This window comes from Fomitiporia mediterranea, assembly GCF_000271605.1.
Source record: "Fomitiporia mediterranea MF3/22 unplaced genomic scaffold FOMMEscaffold_16, whole genome shotgun sequence".
Classification (NCBI taxonomy): domain Eukaryota; kingdom Fungi; phylum Basidiomycota; class Agaricomycetes; order Hymenochaetales; family Hymenochaetaceae; genus Fomitiporia; species Fomitiporia mediterranea.
In genome coordinates, this window is record NW_006760401.1 from 998,999 (window position 1) to 1,015,150 (window position 16,152).

At 40.3% G+C, this 16,152-nt stretch overlaps 4 protein-coding genes across 4 annotated transcripts; all 4 read right to left on the bottom strand.

Annotated features, from left to right (window-relative positions):
• Positions 1–6,606: 6,606 nt before the first annotated feature.
• FOMMEDRAFT_23696 (thiazole biosynthetic enzyme) lies at positions 6,607–8,243 on the bottom strand. Its single transcript, XM_007271160.1, has 4 exons — positions 7,842–8,243; positions 7,441–7,759; positions 7,011–7,341; positions 6,607–6,919 (listed from the first exon to the last, which is right to left on the bottom strand). Exons 1-4 carry the CDS (start codon positions 8,036–8,038, stop codon positions 6,777–6,779), a joined length of 990 nt encoding a protein of 329 aa, XP_007271222.1. The 5' UTR covers positions 8,039–8,243; the 3' UTR covers positions 6,607–6,776.
• A 537-nt stretch (positions 8,244–8,780) lies between these two features.
• FOMMEDRAFT_114247 (chorismate mutase) lies at positions 8,781–10,354 on the bottom strand. Its single transcript, XM_007271294.1, has 5 exons — positions 10,256–10,354; positions 9,759–10,201; positions 9,644–9,665; positions 8,974–9,583; positions 8,781–8,880 (listed from the first exon to the last, which is right to left on the bottom strand). The coding sequence occupies exons 2-5, from the start codon at positions 9,979–9,981 to the stop codon at positions 8,803–8,805; spliced, it is 933 nt and encodes a 310-aa protein (XP_007271356.1). The 5' UTR covers positions 9,982–10,201; positions 10,256–10,354; the 3' UTR covers positions 8,781–8,802.
• On the bottom strand, positions 10,329–13,298 carry FOMMEDRAFT_114250 (uncharacterized protein). The gene is made up of 7 exons (XM_007271295.1): positions 12,597–13,298; positions 12,252–12,536; positions 12,146–12,192; positions 11,991–12,073; positions 10,983–11,926; positions 10,814–10,928; positions 10,329–10,744 (listed from the first exon to the last, which is right to left on the bottom strand). The coding sequence occupies exons 1-7, from the start codon at positions 13,074–13,076 to the stop codon at positions 10,731–10,733; spliced, it is 1,968 nt and encodes a 655-aa protein (XP_007271357.1). The 5' UTR covers positions 13,077–13,298; the 3' UTR covers positions 10,329–10,730.
• A 244-nt stretch (positions 13,299–13,542) lies between these two features.
• On the bottom strand, positions 13,543–15,941 carry FOMMEDRAFT_114253 (carboxyl transferase; the record flags this gene model as incomplete). Its single annotated transcript, XM_007271296.1, has 12 exons — positions 13,543–13,771; positions 13,842–13,933; positions 13,996–14,012; positions 14,068–14,202; positions 14,276–14,591; positions 14,649–14,899; positions 14,953–15,013; positions 15,072–15,116; positions 15,173–15,210; positions 15,285–15,348; positions 15,407–15,596; positions 15,661–15,941. The coding sequence occupies 12 exons, from the start codon at positions 15,936–15,938 to the stop codon at positions 13,543–13,545; spliced, it is 1,716 nt and encodes a 571-aa protein (XP_007271358.1).
• Positions 15,942–16,152: the final 211 nt, after the last annotated feature.

The window sequence follows — 16,152 nt, forward strand, 5'->3', positions numbered from 1 at the left end:
CTACCTGTATAATGCTTAACATTATTCTTAGTAGACTCACACTGTATACATTTACATTCCTCTATACTAAGTATAACACTATATTAAATAAGAGTAGTAGTCTATTACTCACACTTATTTAAGATGAGTTGAATCCTTTTACATCTTCTACTTTACCCTTACTCTTTAAGCCAGAACATTCTAGAGATACACCTTTATAGTTATCTGTAACAGCTCAGTTTACTATATCTCTAATTGTAAGATGTAGTTAGAGTATACAATATATACTTACAGACACAGCTTTACTTACTACTCAAATCAGTTCATTTAACACTCTGGATCTCAACCCTAGTACACTACTCACACTTGTTACACACTGTCACAGTGTATCCATCTCTTTACTTTAAGCACTTGTACTTACTAACAACTTATTACCTTCTTAGTAAGTCAACCTTTAAACCTGTCTTACAAGTACAACCTTAACCTTTGTAATCTATACAATCTTACAATCTACACACAACTCAACTTGTAAGGACTGAGTAGTACTAAGGTATAGTAACAAAGACTACCTCAAATAGTTGAGAAACACATTCATTCTCTATTATTAATACACTTACTATCTGTTGTCAGATTATTTCCCTAATTATTATAGATAATAATGTATTTATACAATATTTTAATATAATTATAAACTGTTATTTTAATAACAAATGGATATAAGGACAAACTTATCTTATACATCTTATATTTATATATTTTCCTTGTTAAAATAACAAGTATTATAATACTTAGCTATTTTGTAAGGTACACTTTAAGTACTTGTATATTTTAGTAAGTACTACAATTCTTATTATTCTTAACCAGATAGTCAAGACTTTTTAATAGCTTTCTTAGCTTCTTATTACCTTCCTAAAACTCTTAAGTACACAATAAGCTTTTATACATAATATAGAAAATATATATAATTTATATACATATAAGCTAATACAAAGTTTAAGATATTTTCCTAATGTACTTATTACAGTCTATTATAACAATTAGAGAGTAATACTATTAGATTACACTCTGGATTAGGAAATCCCTAATTGCCTTATATAGAGTTACTATACTTGGAATGTTTCAGATTATCAGACTTTACTATATAGTATATAAGGTAGACACTTACTTAATGTCTTAATAAGAGAGAGTACTTAGAGTACTCCTACTATACTTATTAAAAGGTTATAAGCCTTAGTACTTATTAAATGCTCTTACACACTTACTCTTACAGAACACCTTTGCCTCCTACTAGACTACTAAGCCCTAGACCTCCCTCTCTCTCCAAACTCATTATAATAATGTTTACAACACATACCTTTATTAATACTATAATAAAGGGCTCTAATGTTACAAAGTTCTTTAAGAGAATGGAAAAGTTAGCTAGTATGAAGGGATACAAGATATAGTACTTGTGTATATACAGTACACTCACTACTATAATACTCTTAGACCATCTAGAGTACAATCCCCCTTCCTCTAATAATGCTAACATACACACAAGTAATGTTTTGTATTATTATATAATGAAAACAATAACTGATACAATCTATACAAACTTTATAACACATACAAGTATTAGAAGTCTTATAAAGGTGCTTTCTGAACAATACAACATTCAAACAATAATAACATATACTGTAGACATATTTATGTTGTTTATAGTAAAAGAGTATATATTACAGTTTAATAAGATGTTAGACAATATTGAACAAATCTATAGACAGTTGTCTACACATAATAAAGTCCCTAATAATAATACATACATCTTAGCAATTAACCTTACTACTCCTTGTAAGTATAGATAGGTAGTAACAATACTAGACAGGCAGATTACCTATTATAATCAACTATTAATAGTTATAGTAGCTTAGAAAGATGTTCTAATACTAGCTAAGTTGATATACAAATTATAAAACACATATACTAAGTATTATTCTTAGTACTCTCAAACAAAACAAGATACTAAATGAGACAGTCTATAAACAAAAGGCAAAAGTGTAGCTAAAGGCAAAACAAAGCCTTATAATAAAGTTAAATACTACAACTATAATAAGTACAGACATATGTTAAAAGACTACTGAAACTCTCTAATAAGTAAAACAATAGAAGCTAGAAAGAAAAAGTATAGGTAAACAGTTACTACTTCTACTACTACTACTATACTGTCTTAACCTACACTTAATATAGTAGTATTCATTAGAGACAATAACAAAACAGTATTCATTAAAGACATTAATAAAACACTAATACTAGAGTCTACAATTGTAGAAGCCTTAGTATTAAGTTCTAGCAGCTTACCTGTTCAATCTACTCTATCTACTGAATCTGCTTTATTTACTAAATCTAACATATTTTCAGTATTTAAAGTATAAGAGGATAGTGTCATACAAGTAGACAACTTTATGAACTCATTTGACAATATAAAAGAAGTCATTAAGGAGTTCAATTACAATCCAAACATATGTATTAATATAATATGTTACAATAATACTAAACTAATACATTGTATTAATATATTAGACTCTAGTACAAATGTACACACTACTCTATACTTGTTCTGTCTTACAAACGTTTAGAACTCAACCCTAATAAATGTTACAATTATAAATAAATTGTTATTCACACTTAGCAAAAGTAGAGTAATAACATTTAACATAAAACTACAAGACAAAGCTAATGAGCATACTAAGGTAAATACAATTTCACTACAAAACATATACTATTATCCCAATCTGAACTTCACACTTGTTAGTAAAGCACTATTATATAAAGTAGGATATGTTTTAACAAAAACAAACAATGAATGTATTATTTATTCTCCTACTCATACAAAGATTAGTGAAATACATGTACAAAATAACTTGTATATGATAGTTTCTCATCATAATAAACAATCTATTAATGTAATCACTATTGTTGATTTATATTAATGAATAGGTCATGTTAATTTTGATTACTTGTACAAACTTATACAAGAGTATCCTGAGATTATAAGTTAAAGGATAACAGATAATAAAAATGCATAGTGTACAGATTGTATTAAAGCAAATATACAATGTAATGAAATACCAAAAATACAAACAACACCTCTTACACAATCTTATAGAGATTATCTCCATATTAATATTTAGGGACCTGCTCTAGTACAAGCTTATAGTAAGTACAAATATCTTTTTACTATTATAGATAATACTACACAATAGGTAACTATACTACCTATGTAGTATAAAAGCAATACTTTCACAGAATATGTAAAGTATATAATAAGACTATTTATGTAGTACAGTATAAGAGTTAAAACTCTCTAAAGTAATAACAATACAGTGTTCCTAAGTAAAGACTTTACTACATACATTGAAAGTCAAGGAACAATACATAGATTAACAGTACACAATATACTGTAGTAAAACAGAGTTGCAGAACATATGTATAAGACTATCTTTAACAGTATATATATGTGTCTGTTATCAGTAAAGTTACTTATGAAATTCTGGGTATATACAGTATAATATCAAATGTTTGTTCATAACAGAACACTGAGAGTTACTATTAATTTCACAACACTATATTACAAACAGTATAATGAACATTATCAAATAGATAATATACAAGAATTCAGTGTATATTGTATTATACAGAACAAACAAACACATAAACTACAACCTAGAGGCCAACACACACAATGGCTAGGTTATAATAACAATAGTAAAGGTCACTTAGTGTGCTATAATAATAAAATTACTGTCAAACACAATGTACAATTCATAGACAAACTAATGTCTAGGATTGAAGGGGAGAATAATTATAACAATGATACATTAAATAATGAAACTCTTCCTAATAACAATAATAAAGATAAAGAACCTGTCATATAATACTCTATACAAGAGTAAAGACTGGTTAAACAAACTATAGGTTTAAATTACAAAGACAATATAAACCTAACTATGTATCTAACAGAATTTAATGAATTCCTCAACAAAGTCTATAACAATCTATTAACATATTACAATACTATAACATGTATAGACAAAGAACAGTAGATCAAAGCTATGAAGGATGAAATACAGTCACTTTAACAACAAAATGTATGGATATATACTATCCCCCTTATGAATACAAATATAATTAGAACAAAATTTGTCTATAAAATCAAAAGACTGGCTAATGGCTGAATAGACAAATACAAAGCACAATTTGTAGTGTAAGGATATACTCAAAAGAATAGAATAGACTTCTATTCTGACAACTTATTTGCTCTAGTAACAAAACTATCAACAGTACAATTATTGTTATCTTGGGCAGTATCTAAGAACTATGAAATACATCAGATAGATGTAAAATCCACATATCTTTACAGAGAACTAAATGAGGACAAACTCATTTATGTGAAACTGCTGCTAGGTAGGCTACTTACAGATATTAAACCTGGACAAGTGTTACACTTAAATAAAGCATTATATAGATTGAAACAAGTAGGTAGACAATAGTACAAGAAGATTACTGAACTACTGCTTAAGATTAGATTAGAACAAGCTAATTACAATCATACTGTATTTTACAAGAAACAAAATAATAAAACAATTCTTGTAACATTTATGTATGTTAACAATATTACAATTATTAGCAAAACTATTGTTATAATAATAGTATTTAAACATGTATTAAGACAACACATTGTATTTACTAATAGTAACAAAATATATTAGTTACTTGGTATTAAAATAAGCTGAGATAGACCTTAACAAACAATTAGCTTATAGTAAAAGTATTATATTAAAAGTATAATCAAGTGTTACTACTTTGAAAACAAAAAGGTACTACAAACACTTATTACTCCTGGAATAGATCTATCTAACAATACAAACAATACATACAATACAAATGAAAGTAATAATGACACAACACTATACATGAATATGGTAGGATTGTTAAGATATGTTGTAGACTGTACACAGTCAGACATATCTTATATTACTGAGTAATTAGTATACTACTTACAAAAGCCCTAAACATATTACTACAAAGTAGTGAAACATTACTTTGTGTATTTAAAATATACAACAAACTGCTGGCTTCAACTTGGAAGCACAAACATCTTAAAACTACAAGGCTATTATGATGTAGACAGATGAATGACAGAAGGACATAAAGTAATAAACAGTTACATCTTTCAATTAGCTAAATCAACTATATCTTGGTCAAGCAAACAGTAAAACCTGGTACTACTATCTGTTTACAAAACAGAGTTGCAAGTACTAGTGTATACTACTCAAGAAGCCATTTGGCTCAAACGATTTGCTAAAGAAGTACTGTAGACTGAATTAGCACCTATTACAATTTATTGTAATAATCAAGGTGTAATAAAGACTGTAAAGTCTGACAAAATAACATACAATACTCACACTAAATATCTTGATTTACAAAAAGACTTTGTGTGATGTTACATTCAAAACAATTACATCAATGTATGCTATGTTCAATCACAGAACCAATTAGCAGACATCCTTACAAAAGCTCTCTATATTCTACAGATCAAGCATCTAAACAAACTATTAAGTATACAGTCCTAGTTCTTAATTAATACTTGAAGGAGAGTATTAGATTGTGCTCTGGATTAGGAAATCCCTAATTGCCTTATGTAGAGTTACTGTACTTGGAATGTCTCAGATTATTGGACTTTACTATATAGTATATAAGGTAGACACTTGCTTGATGTCTTAATAAGAGAGAGTACTTGGGGTACTCTGGCTACACTTATTAAAAAATACAAACTGTCAAATCCAAGGAGATCACTTTCAATACTTAAACAAAACACCTTAATTTGTAAAAGGACTTTGTCTACTGTTATGTTCAGAACAACTATGTTAACATATGTTATACTCAAACTTAGAACCAACTTACAAACATTCTTACAAAAGCACTCTACATCCCTCAAATCAAGCACCTAATAGAACTTATAGGTCTTCAACATTAACAACAGAATATTAGGGCTTGAAGGGGAGTATTTGACACACTGTGTTTTATGTCTCATTTACTAGTATAGTACAATGTATCTAGTATATAAGAGAGTACATATATGTACATATATCTTAGTACTATTCCAAAACTCCCTGTTCCAACATGTATCCTAGTTAGGATTCAATATGTAAATTAACAACAAAGTTATATTCTTCATTTAGACTAGTTTATAGTATTGTACAATCAGTTTTAGGGCCAGGAAAACTCATATACATGAAATATAGGGAAAACTCACATATTGTGTTGTATCTTACTCAAATTTTGCTCATTTTACTTTATTTTTTCTGGGATATGAAAGACACTTTAAAAGTATAATTTTTACAACTTAGATCATGTAATTTGGTCAAGTATTAGTTGAGTTATGATAGATTTTGTATTTGAGTATACTTAGTGTGACGAAAATCACAAATCACACGTGTGACAATATTTATGAAAATGACAGTAAAACACATGTCCTCATGTGCTCAGTATATAGAGTTTGACTCTAAGGGTTACCATTTCTGACTTACTGTAATAACTATATAACACCTGTATTTATAAAGAAATTAAGTTTTTTGTCTAGTTTTTCTTACTTTTAGTAAAAGTGTGACAAAAGCATGTGACACCTGCATGTGACATTGTATTTGGAAATGGCTGTATGTATATACAGTAAATACTTGCACTTGATATTTAACGTTTAAAATTCCACATTTCCCTTTTTTCACCTCCATCACAATACCAGACACTCAACAAATACCTCAAATAACAATCTTCCCATTCACAACCTTCGAATTATCAAGCACACGAATAGCTTCATGGGCAGCTTTAATCCCACTCGCCATCATTGCACCAAAGGTTGGACCCATACGGTTTGAGCCATCATGCTCTGAGAGTTCCATACCTAAACATTACAGATACGTCAATATTTCATGAGTAGACAGTACTTGACAAAAAACCAAATAAGAGGCAGTAGCGGCAAGAAAGAAACGCACCAGTCATAATCAATCCAGGAACGACCTCCCTCGTCCGGTTCACAATCGCCGGTTCCGCACGATTCATATCCAACCCCCTCATATTACCCAACTCCTTCAGTAGTCCCGCACTGACGAGGCGTTTCGCGGAGAAGGCGCCCATGGGGCCATCGTGACCTGTAGCGGAGATGACGACTGGCGCAGTGATGGTGTTCGGGTCCATGCAGGATTGCGTGTCATGATTGAGTGCTACGAGCGTCCAGTTCGTTACTACACCACCGACCCTTTGTGAACCAGAGGAGTCAGAGCGGATGATGAGGTCTTCAACGGCCGTTGCATTCATCAACACGACCTTTATAAGATTGAATCAATAAGTCAATGCCCGCCAAAAACAGATCTACTGTTTAGGGATACTTCGAATGGAAAGAGTGTGGAAGGAGAGGGTACATACATTCGGGAACGCCAACACCTTCGATAAAATAGTCGACGTAAACAACGCCGCATGTTTCACAACCACAAAGTTCCCCTCATCCTCAAATGGCACGCCAATCTCCTGCAAAAACCTATCCGCAGGTTTCCTCACCACCATCGGCGACATCAGCTGTCCACCCAACCACGCTCCGCCGCCAGGTGCAACATTCGCTTCTAGGATGGTTATTTTCAAGTCTGGGCGCGTTTTGGCGAGGTGGTATGCGCAGGAGAGACCTGCGCTGCCAGCACCAACGATGACGACGTCCGAGATGGCGCGCTCGTACATTGTCGTGAAGTACCTGTATATGAGAAGCAAACGAACGAACAAACGCATAGTCAGACATGGTCGAAACATGGTACCATCCATACATTCACACGAACCTTTTGATCATTGCGCGAGACACCTCCGCCTCCTCAATCGGCGCAAACTGATACTTGCCCTCATAGTCCTCCAGAATCTTGTCAGCATACTCAGCACCATTAGCCTTCAAGTTCAAAGCGCCATTCGCTTTAGCAGACAGGATCTTATCATAATCCTGGACATCAGGTTGCGAAGGGGAGATAGCAGTGGGAGCCATATTCTCTTTCTCTTGGAAGAAGCTTGATAAGAAGAGATTGGACAGATGAGGTGAGACGATTGGATCAATGGGTGAGAGGTCGACAGAGGTGCGAGAATGAAGCAGGGAGGGAGAAAGACGAGAGAGTCCTTCACAAGTCAGATCGATTGAATTGCCATCACCTCATCCATTTATACAGCCCAGGCCAGTCCCCGAGTCGATCCTAGGGTGGGGTGGGGTCCGAAAGTTACACCAACGATAGAAGATAAGAACTTCATTGGCTTAGGCAGTCGGCCCAGAGTTCTCCAGCACACTAGCAATAAGGAATGAATATCGATTAACTGATTTGAATGATGCAAAGACAACGAATAGCAGTAGCGTTTGGGGCGTCATAATGATACTTGACCCACACGTCCCGACACGCCGACGAGTCATTCCCGAGAGGCCGATAACAGTTCTGGGCGAAAGAATCAGTCCAAGCAGCCTTCTAGATAGAACCAGAAAGAAAGGATCAACGTCATGCCAGTAGAGCGTGCCGTCAGGGAACCATGAGTTCAAGCCTGCCTGAGGTACTTCAGCCATAATTAGTCTCTCGACCAATCTCAATGTTTCGGGGCTTTTGGAGACCTGGTGCACTCGTGATGCTTGGCTGCTACATTCCGGCTGTAAGTTGGACCGCAAAGATCTTTTCTATGTTGAACGTGCGCAGAGCTTGAGTAGACAGATTCGCACGCACGGAGGAGAAAGCTACCAAAAAAAATTGCGACTGTTTACCGACTATTACATTATTGCTTCTTCGACTTGCACAATTCCTCTACCTCCTCTTCCGATAACCCGTCCAGACGCTGTAACAAATAATCCACCTGTAAATGCAAACAAGAAAACAAACACACGATAAGATGTTACTGTAAGCAAAGGAAAGAACAAAAAATGCGAGAGGGACAGACAGCACTTACCTCGACCTCCTTCGTCAACGGAATAATATAATGTTCATACAACTCCACGACGCCCTCAACGTCAATCTTCCCTTCCCCGTTCCCATTCGGTGTCGCTACGTTCCCATTAACAGGACTAACAGGACCGACCGGATTCCCATCCGCATCCACCTCCTGCCCATACACCCTCGCCTTATTCCTAACCCTAAGAAGCAACCTCCTCTCCACCTCCTTCTTCTCAATCAACCCAACCAACCCCTCCCTATCCTCCTTCCTTATTAACGAAACGAACGCACCCGGATTCGCACGGAACTTACTCTCCGACACAAACTTCCCATAATGCACGCGTTTGGATAGGGCTTGAAGAATCTCGACGTCGAGCGTTGCAGAGCTCCCATAATTCCCGTCGTCCTCGCGTTCGGGGTCACCCGTTATGCCCTGCGCACGACGCAGAGCTGCAAGGGCGCGTGTAGCTGAGGATGTGATGCGCGGGACTATGGAGCGGATGTACAGAGATTTGAGGGAGGGGTTGACGTTGACTGTGTTCGGGTGGAGGAGTTTTGGGTAGGAGAGTGGTGCGAGGAGAGGCTGGGGGAGGGATTCGATGGGGGTGAAGGGATATTCATCTGGGCTGCAATAGCGTTAGAATGAAAGTGGTGGGCGGAGGCAGTTACGAAGTGCATATACCCACCTAGTATATCTCCTCGCCTTTGCTGCACAACAAACAAGATCAATAAAATCAGCTTCATCAACAACCTCTCACCGGATCACCAAGCCCGTCCGTTAAATATAAACAAGAAACGTACCATGAAACCCCTCAATCTCAGCTAAGAACCAGTCCAACCAACTCCCTTCAAATCCTACCCTCTCTTTCAATTCAGGTACCCCACCAGCCTCGTATATCTTGGGATTATGCGCGAATTGGGCGCGCTCGATGAGCCCAAAGATGATGGTATCCTCAAGCCGGATGAGTGTAGACCGGATACGATCGAGCGAGAGTGGGTCACCGCGGAGGAAGTTTTGTTGCATTGTCGGAGTCGGAGATGGTGAAGGATTGGTGTTGGTGATTGTTGCCAGAGACCTCAGGAAGGGAGTCGAGTTACTTATACAAAGGCGAAGAAGGGTAGAGAACGGCCGTGCTGAGTGAGTGAGACTCGAAGCGACAACGGACGGAACCAGAACTTACACTGAAGCGCGCGGCCGCAATGCACACTCACAGCCAGCTCATTAACGAACATCTCCAGCGCCCAGGCAAGTCCAGCCCGGCTTCAGACGTTATTCTGTCTTACACATACAAATTCATAGATAGACGAACGACGAACCCCGGTATTCATTCATTTCCACACAATCAATAAAGAGAGTCAAAAAAGAGAGGAAACACAGTAATCATCATATACAATCTTAGACAAACCAGATATCAGTGACTCCGAAGGTATTTCGGGGCACATAGAGTCAGCAATCGGTCAACAAACCAAACCGATTGACCACAAAAGTTAAACAAAAAGTATTCAGTGAGGGTGTGACAAACCGAGATAAATGAGAAATAGAAAGAAAAAAATAGTCTTTTTCTCCGGGTAATGAAGGAGTGTAGAGGAGTTAGTCAGGAAGTCACCCAGTCAGTTCGGGTATATCCAAAAACACGGATTTCATGAAAGTTAGGGAATAATGAGAAAAAGGCAAGGCCGAGACCGATAATGCAGACAAGATATTGAGGGGTAAAAGATATAAAAGATATCCGGGTAAACGAAAAGCACGTATAAGCATACAAGGAATATAAATCAAAGACCCATTTCTGTTTGAACGGCAATCGTCGAATTAGCCCGGAGGTAGACGATAACGGTAGACGCAGGTATAAACTTACCTTCCAACAACCGCTTCCGATCTTCCTCACTGATATTACGCGTAGCTCGTCGAGCGAGTAGTTTCTCAGTCCTATACTTCTCGTACAGAACTTCCTTTGTCGTCGTTTTCAGAACCTACGCATCATCCGTTAGCTGCAAGCCGATTCACCAGAATGTCTGAGTACGCACCTTGAAATGAGTGGAAAGAATAGCAGTCCGCAAAGCCGCGAAATCACAATGATCTGGGTCAAGCACATCCACAACACCCCACCTAAACCGACGCGTAAACACGCCCTTCAGGTCTCTGGGCGGGCCCGCGATGTAAGGCAAATTCTCAGTCGAAGTGGGCGACTTCAGCGTCGCAGGTGCCGTTGCCGTCGTCGGCGTAGCGGACCCACGGTCATGTTGGTCGTCTGACGATGCAAAATCCACAGCGTCCCCATTCTGCGTGACAGGTGTATGAGGATACGCTGAGCTTTCCATCGAATACGCTGTTGACACGGGTCTGAGAGGTGGTGCCTTCAGTGCACGACGTACGCGTCCCGTATGTTCGGGCATGATCACAGCAAAGGGCATCAAGTCCGAGAGTTGTCGTGTACGCTGCGCGAGGTACGTCGCACTGAAGCGTATACTCGCGAGACTTTCTGGATCCGCCGCATCGAGGGGTACGGGGACGCGTTTATCCTCTGCAACGTGTTCGAGGCGTGAACGAGACGTTGAGCGTGTTAACGGCCTTCGCTTCGGATTAAGTTTGATGACTGGACGAGCACGCCTTTCTTCCTCTTCACTCTCTTCATCCCCGAAACCCTCATCGGTCTGTGATCCACTTCCGTTTCCATTCAAAGACCCATTGGTCTCGGCGCTTTCGCCAGCACTTAAAGGCCGCGCAGACTCGACAGGCACCTCCTCAACCTTCGGAGTCCCAAATACGCTGAATCCGAGCTTTGTATCATACAAGTCTCGTCGAATGACATTTTTCGCCGCATGCAACTTCTCGTCTGTCAAAAGATCTGAGCGCGCAATGACTGGAAGTACATTCACACGCTCAGAAAGTCGGCGTATAATTCGCAGGTCCGTAGGATCCATTTTCAATCGATCCTCGTCACTGGTGGCGCTGTTCTCCATCGCAGAAACTGCAACATCGTAACATGTCAGGAACATATACAAAAATCGGATCAAAAAACTACTAGCGCGTACTTCTCAGATGGAAGGGCGTTGAAGTCGCGGCCTTGCGCTCCGCTGCTGTCATAATTGATTCCGGATCAATCATGTATATACATCTGCGTTGTTTAATTTGATTATCAGACTTGTAGCCGAACCGAGTATGAAAGAAGCGCTGAGAAATGACGCACAAGTGTACATGTTGGTCGCCTTTACTCTTCCGCACGACCTTGGATTCCTGAAGTGGTGTTTAGCTTCGGGAAGACTGTATAGGGTAACTGCCGAAACAAGACGCACTTCATCCATAGTATCTGCATACTGGAGGTCAAGATACTTAATAATCCCAGAGACCTGCCGTTCCAACTTGAGTTCATGCCCATCCTGGAAGTCTAACCCCGGCGTGTCGATGACAGACAACAGAATGCGATCGAACCGCGACTCGCAGATCTCCACACAAGCCGTGTCGATCCTATCCGTCCTCTTAGTACTGTCTCGTAGAAAACGGTCCATAGCAGCGCGTTGCTCAGCCGTGGCGGAAGGTGAGATGTCCGCCGTGTCAACAAGAAGGCGAAGAAGGGAACTCTACAGTTGCGAATATTTTAAACCAAATGTTGCTTATTTTTACAACACGAAAATATATACCTTGCCAGTCCCCTGCTTCCCCGCAACCATCAAGTTGAAAGTAGGGGCGACGCGCTTTCTCTGACTATGACTATGTCTCGTCCGCGACGAATGGGGTGTGCCCGAGCGTTCTTGTGTTCTTGTTCCAAACGCAGAGGGTGGATGACCTGGTGGCGACATATACAAAGACGCGATCGTTCCCGTAGAACGCACAGTATCACGCGCATTGGGAGCAGACTTGCTGCTAATTGAGCCGCGGAACGGTCTATGGAACGGTATAACAACATTTCCATCCTGAGCTGAGAACGAGACCTTTGTCGCGCCTGGTGGTGCACCAGCCTGCTGTGGCATATGACGGATAGAGGCCATGTCGACGAGGTCGGACGGCCAGGCGACGCCCTGGCTGGACATCTCGGGCAGCGAAGGCGAGGTACGGACGACTCTGTCGTCGGCCCCCTGGCCCTTTTTCTTTGTCGACCTTGAGCCGAAGCCGAGCACCATCGTTGATGATTTCCCAAGGAGCTAACGGGCAGACCACAGAGGCTCCGGGTTTTCAGGTGTCACGTACACGAGAATGGCAGCAACGCCGGTACAGCCACGGCCGGTCAAAGGTTGCGCGACACCCAGATCTTCCGTCAGTCAGGCTGTTGGGACGCGCGTTGTACACAGGGAATAGGCAGCAGTTTGTTACAGATCTGTTGCCAGCAACGTCGTGGAATGAGGACGAAGAAGAAGGAGGATGTGCCTATAGAAATTTCGGAATCTGCTTACGCTAGACCGTGAGTAACAGAGTAACAAGACGCGACCGCGTTTGGCTGTGGGAACCACTTGCCTCACTGGGCACACAAAGACGCTTGTCAAAAGGCGCTAGCACTCTAGAACGCCCTCAGGCACTCAGAACAAAGCGAATTAATTATCAGTACATTTATTATTCGGTCCTCCTAATCAGACCCTGTACTGCTACCATCTACATCCTAAACACACCGAATCCACGTCCTGCACCGTCCCACGTCGTACTTTCTCCGTCTACATCTCTTCTTCTCCAGCTCTGGCGCGTCAATCCAAGTGCCAACCCCAGCGTATCACGCGTATCCACAGGTCGAATGATCCCATCATCCCATAACCTGGCAGTCGAGTAGTACGCCATCGACTGCGATTCAATTTGCGCCGCAAGAGCGGAATGCTGAGCCGGGTCCCTAGTGACGACACAGATTGAACAGTTATAAAAAGAAACATCTCGTAGCTACGGCGGACGGAATTACGTACTTCGACACAGTAGTCATTACTTGCGAGAGCTGCTGAGAGCCCATGACGGATACTTTGGCGTTCGGCCACATCCAGAGGAATCGAGGCGAGTACTGTTCAAAGTCCCCGAAGTTCATCGAGAAGGAACAAATGTCATTGTTTGCTAGAAACTTACTGCTCGACCACACATCCCTGATCGACAATCAAGTCAGCCATATGTATGTAATCACGAAATACATAAACTGACCGTAGTTCCCAGCACCGAAGCTGCCGCCTATAACGACCGTGTATTTTGGCACGTCCGCACAAGCAACTGCTCGCACCATCTTCGCTCCGTCCTTCGCGATGCCTCCGCGTTCTGCTTTGGAGCCAACCATATACCCTTTTCAAGTACAAATTCAGTCAGATTGATGGTGAAACATGAGTTTCAGAGGCAAATCAAATTGATCGCTTACCAGTAACGTTGACCAAAAATACAAGCGGTATCCTCCGCTGCGAACACAGTTCAATAAAGTGCGTCGCTTTGAGAGCGGATGGCGAGAACAAGATCCCATTATTCGCAATAATCCCGACGGGGAAACCATGGATCTTCGCGAAACCGGTAACGATTGTCTCCCCATACGTGCGCTTGAACTCGCGGAAACGCGAACCGTCGACAATCCGCGCAATCACATCCCGCATATCGAAGGCTTGACGAACGTCGGTACCTACTATTCCATGAAGTTCCGATGCGGGGTAGAGTGGAGATTCTATTTGTGAATCTATTGTAGCCTGAAAGAATCCGAAAATCAGCAGTTATTTTACAAGATTACAGAATGTAATAAATACATCTGTTTTCCCAATGTCTGGTCCCAAGTCCGCAACGCACTCCCTAGCACGTTGCAAGCCCTCTTCATCACTGCTGACGAGGTAATCGACGACTCCACTCTCCCGAGCATGCATATCGCCGCCACCAAGTGTTTCATCGTCTACCTCTTCACCTGTTGCAGCACGTACGAGAGGCGGCCCAGCAAGGAAAATATGCCCTTGTTTACGGACAATAATAGTTTGATCAGACATTGCAGGAACGTATGCTCCACCTTATTATACCTAGTCAGTCCTTGAATCGACTTTCGACGATAAAGTACTGTACCTGCAACGGAAATTCCGTGTACAACTGATATTTGTGGTATCCGGAGTGCGGACATTTGTGCCTATAAGATATGGCGTAATTCGAAACATGTCGTTTTACAGGAGCATATAACGACCCACCATATTGTAAAATATTCTTCCAAAGTGCTCTTTATCCGGGAAGACCTGCAGATTGATGTTCATGAAACTTGTTATGTGCATATTGGAAATTTAATTATTACATTGGCTTGATGTGGTAACGCAGCACCTCCGGACTCGACTAGGACAATACAGAATTATCAGCGAGATTAATTAATAGCAAATGCCGTATCCTAATATTATACGCGGACGTACCCAGATATACACAAGGCAATCGGTTCTCCCTTGCAACTTCTTGAGCACGAATATGTTTCTTGACCTACTTATCTCAACGCTTCAGACATTTCCTTAAACCAAGATAAGATAATCTGACTCACTGTAAGAGGGTAATAGGATCCGCCTTTGACTGTAGGATCATTCACAATGACCATACATTCTCTGCCTGAAATGCGACCGATTCCAGTGACCATTCCAGCACCGGGAATGATGTCTTCTCCATAAACTCCATGTGCAGCCAGTGGCGAGAGCTCGAGAAATGGTGAACCAGGGTCTAAAAGCACTGCTAACCTTCAAGAAGAAATGCGTGAATACACGAACGTTATAACCTGCCAAATAACGACTAGATCTTCACCGTTCACGAGGTAACATCTTCCCTTTATTACGCATTCTGTCTGCAGCCTTTGCACCTCCACCTAGTCGGGCTTGTGCAAGCTTACTCTCGAGATCCTCCACCAGTCCGTCCATTGCTTGTTTCTTCTCAGCAAACTCAGGCGAGGCGGCCGAGATTAGTGATGGTAATACATCTGCACTGAAGTACCGTCGAGCAATCCGAGAGCGAGTTCCTGAACGAATCAATTTGGCACTCTTCCTGCACGCGCCACATGTGAAAATGAGACGTCTGGTGAGCATTCTAAGACTAATTACTGGAACTCAAGAGGATGAGGACGTGAATGTTGAGGACAGACGTTGGTCATCATCATGCGCGTGACCGTGGATCGGTCGGATCCTAATTTGGGTCATGTCAATGATCATCCTTTACAGTCGTTTTCATAAATATAGTCACACATGAAAATCACATGATTTTTGTCACATCAAGTACCAAAACACAAAAAAACTCATATCT

Bases quoted from the DNA above. Each gene is read 5' to 3' on its own strand.
- FOMMEDRAFT_23696 (XM_007271160.1), bottom strand. From the start codon at position 8,038: ATGGCTCCCACTGCTATCTCCCCTTCGCAACCTGATGTCCAGGATTAT. The intron at 7,760-7,841 runs GTTCGTGTGAAT...TCTCATATACAG, and splicing joins TCTCGCGCAATGATCAAAAG to GTACTTCACGACAATGTACG. The intron at 7,342-7,440 runs GTATGTACCCTC...AATCTTATAAAG, and splicing joins AGGTGTTGGCGTTCCCGAAT to GTCGTGTTGATGAATGCAAC.
- FOMMEDRAFT_114247 (XM_007271294.1), bottom strand. From the start codon at position 9,981: ATGCAACAAAACTTCCTCCGCGGTGACCCACTCTCGCTCGATCGTATC. The intron at 9,584-9,643 runs GTGGGTATATGC...ACGCTATTGCAG, and splicing joins AAGGCGAGGAGATATACTAG to CCCAGATGAATATCCCTTCA. The intron at 8,881-8,973 runs GTAAGTGCTGTC...TTGCATTTACAG, and splicing joins CGTTGACGAAGGAGGTCGAG to GTGGATTATTTGTTACAGCG.
- FOMMEDRAFT_114250 (XM_007271295.1), bottom strand. From the start codon at position 13,076: ATGGTGCTCGGCTTCGGCTCAAGGTCGACAAAGAAAAAGGGCCAGGGG. The intron at 12,537-12,596 runs GTATATATTTTC...TCGCAACTGTAG, and splicing joins GGAAGCAGGGGACTGGCAAG to AGTTCCCTTCTTCGCCTTCT. The intron at 10,929-10,982 runs GTGCGTACTCAG...GATGATGCGTAG, and splicing joins TTCTTTCCACTCATTTCAAG to GTTCTGAAAACGACGACAAA.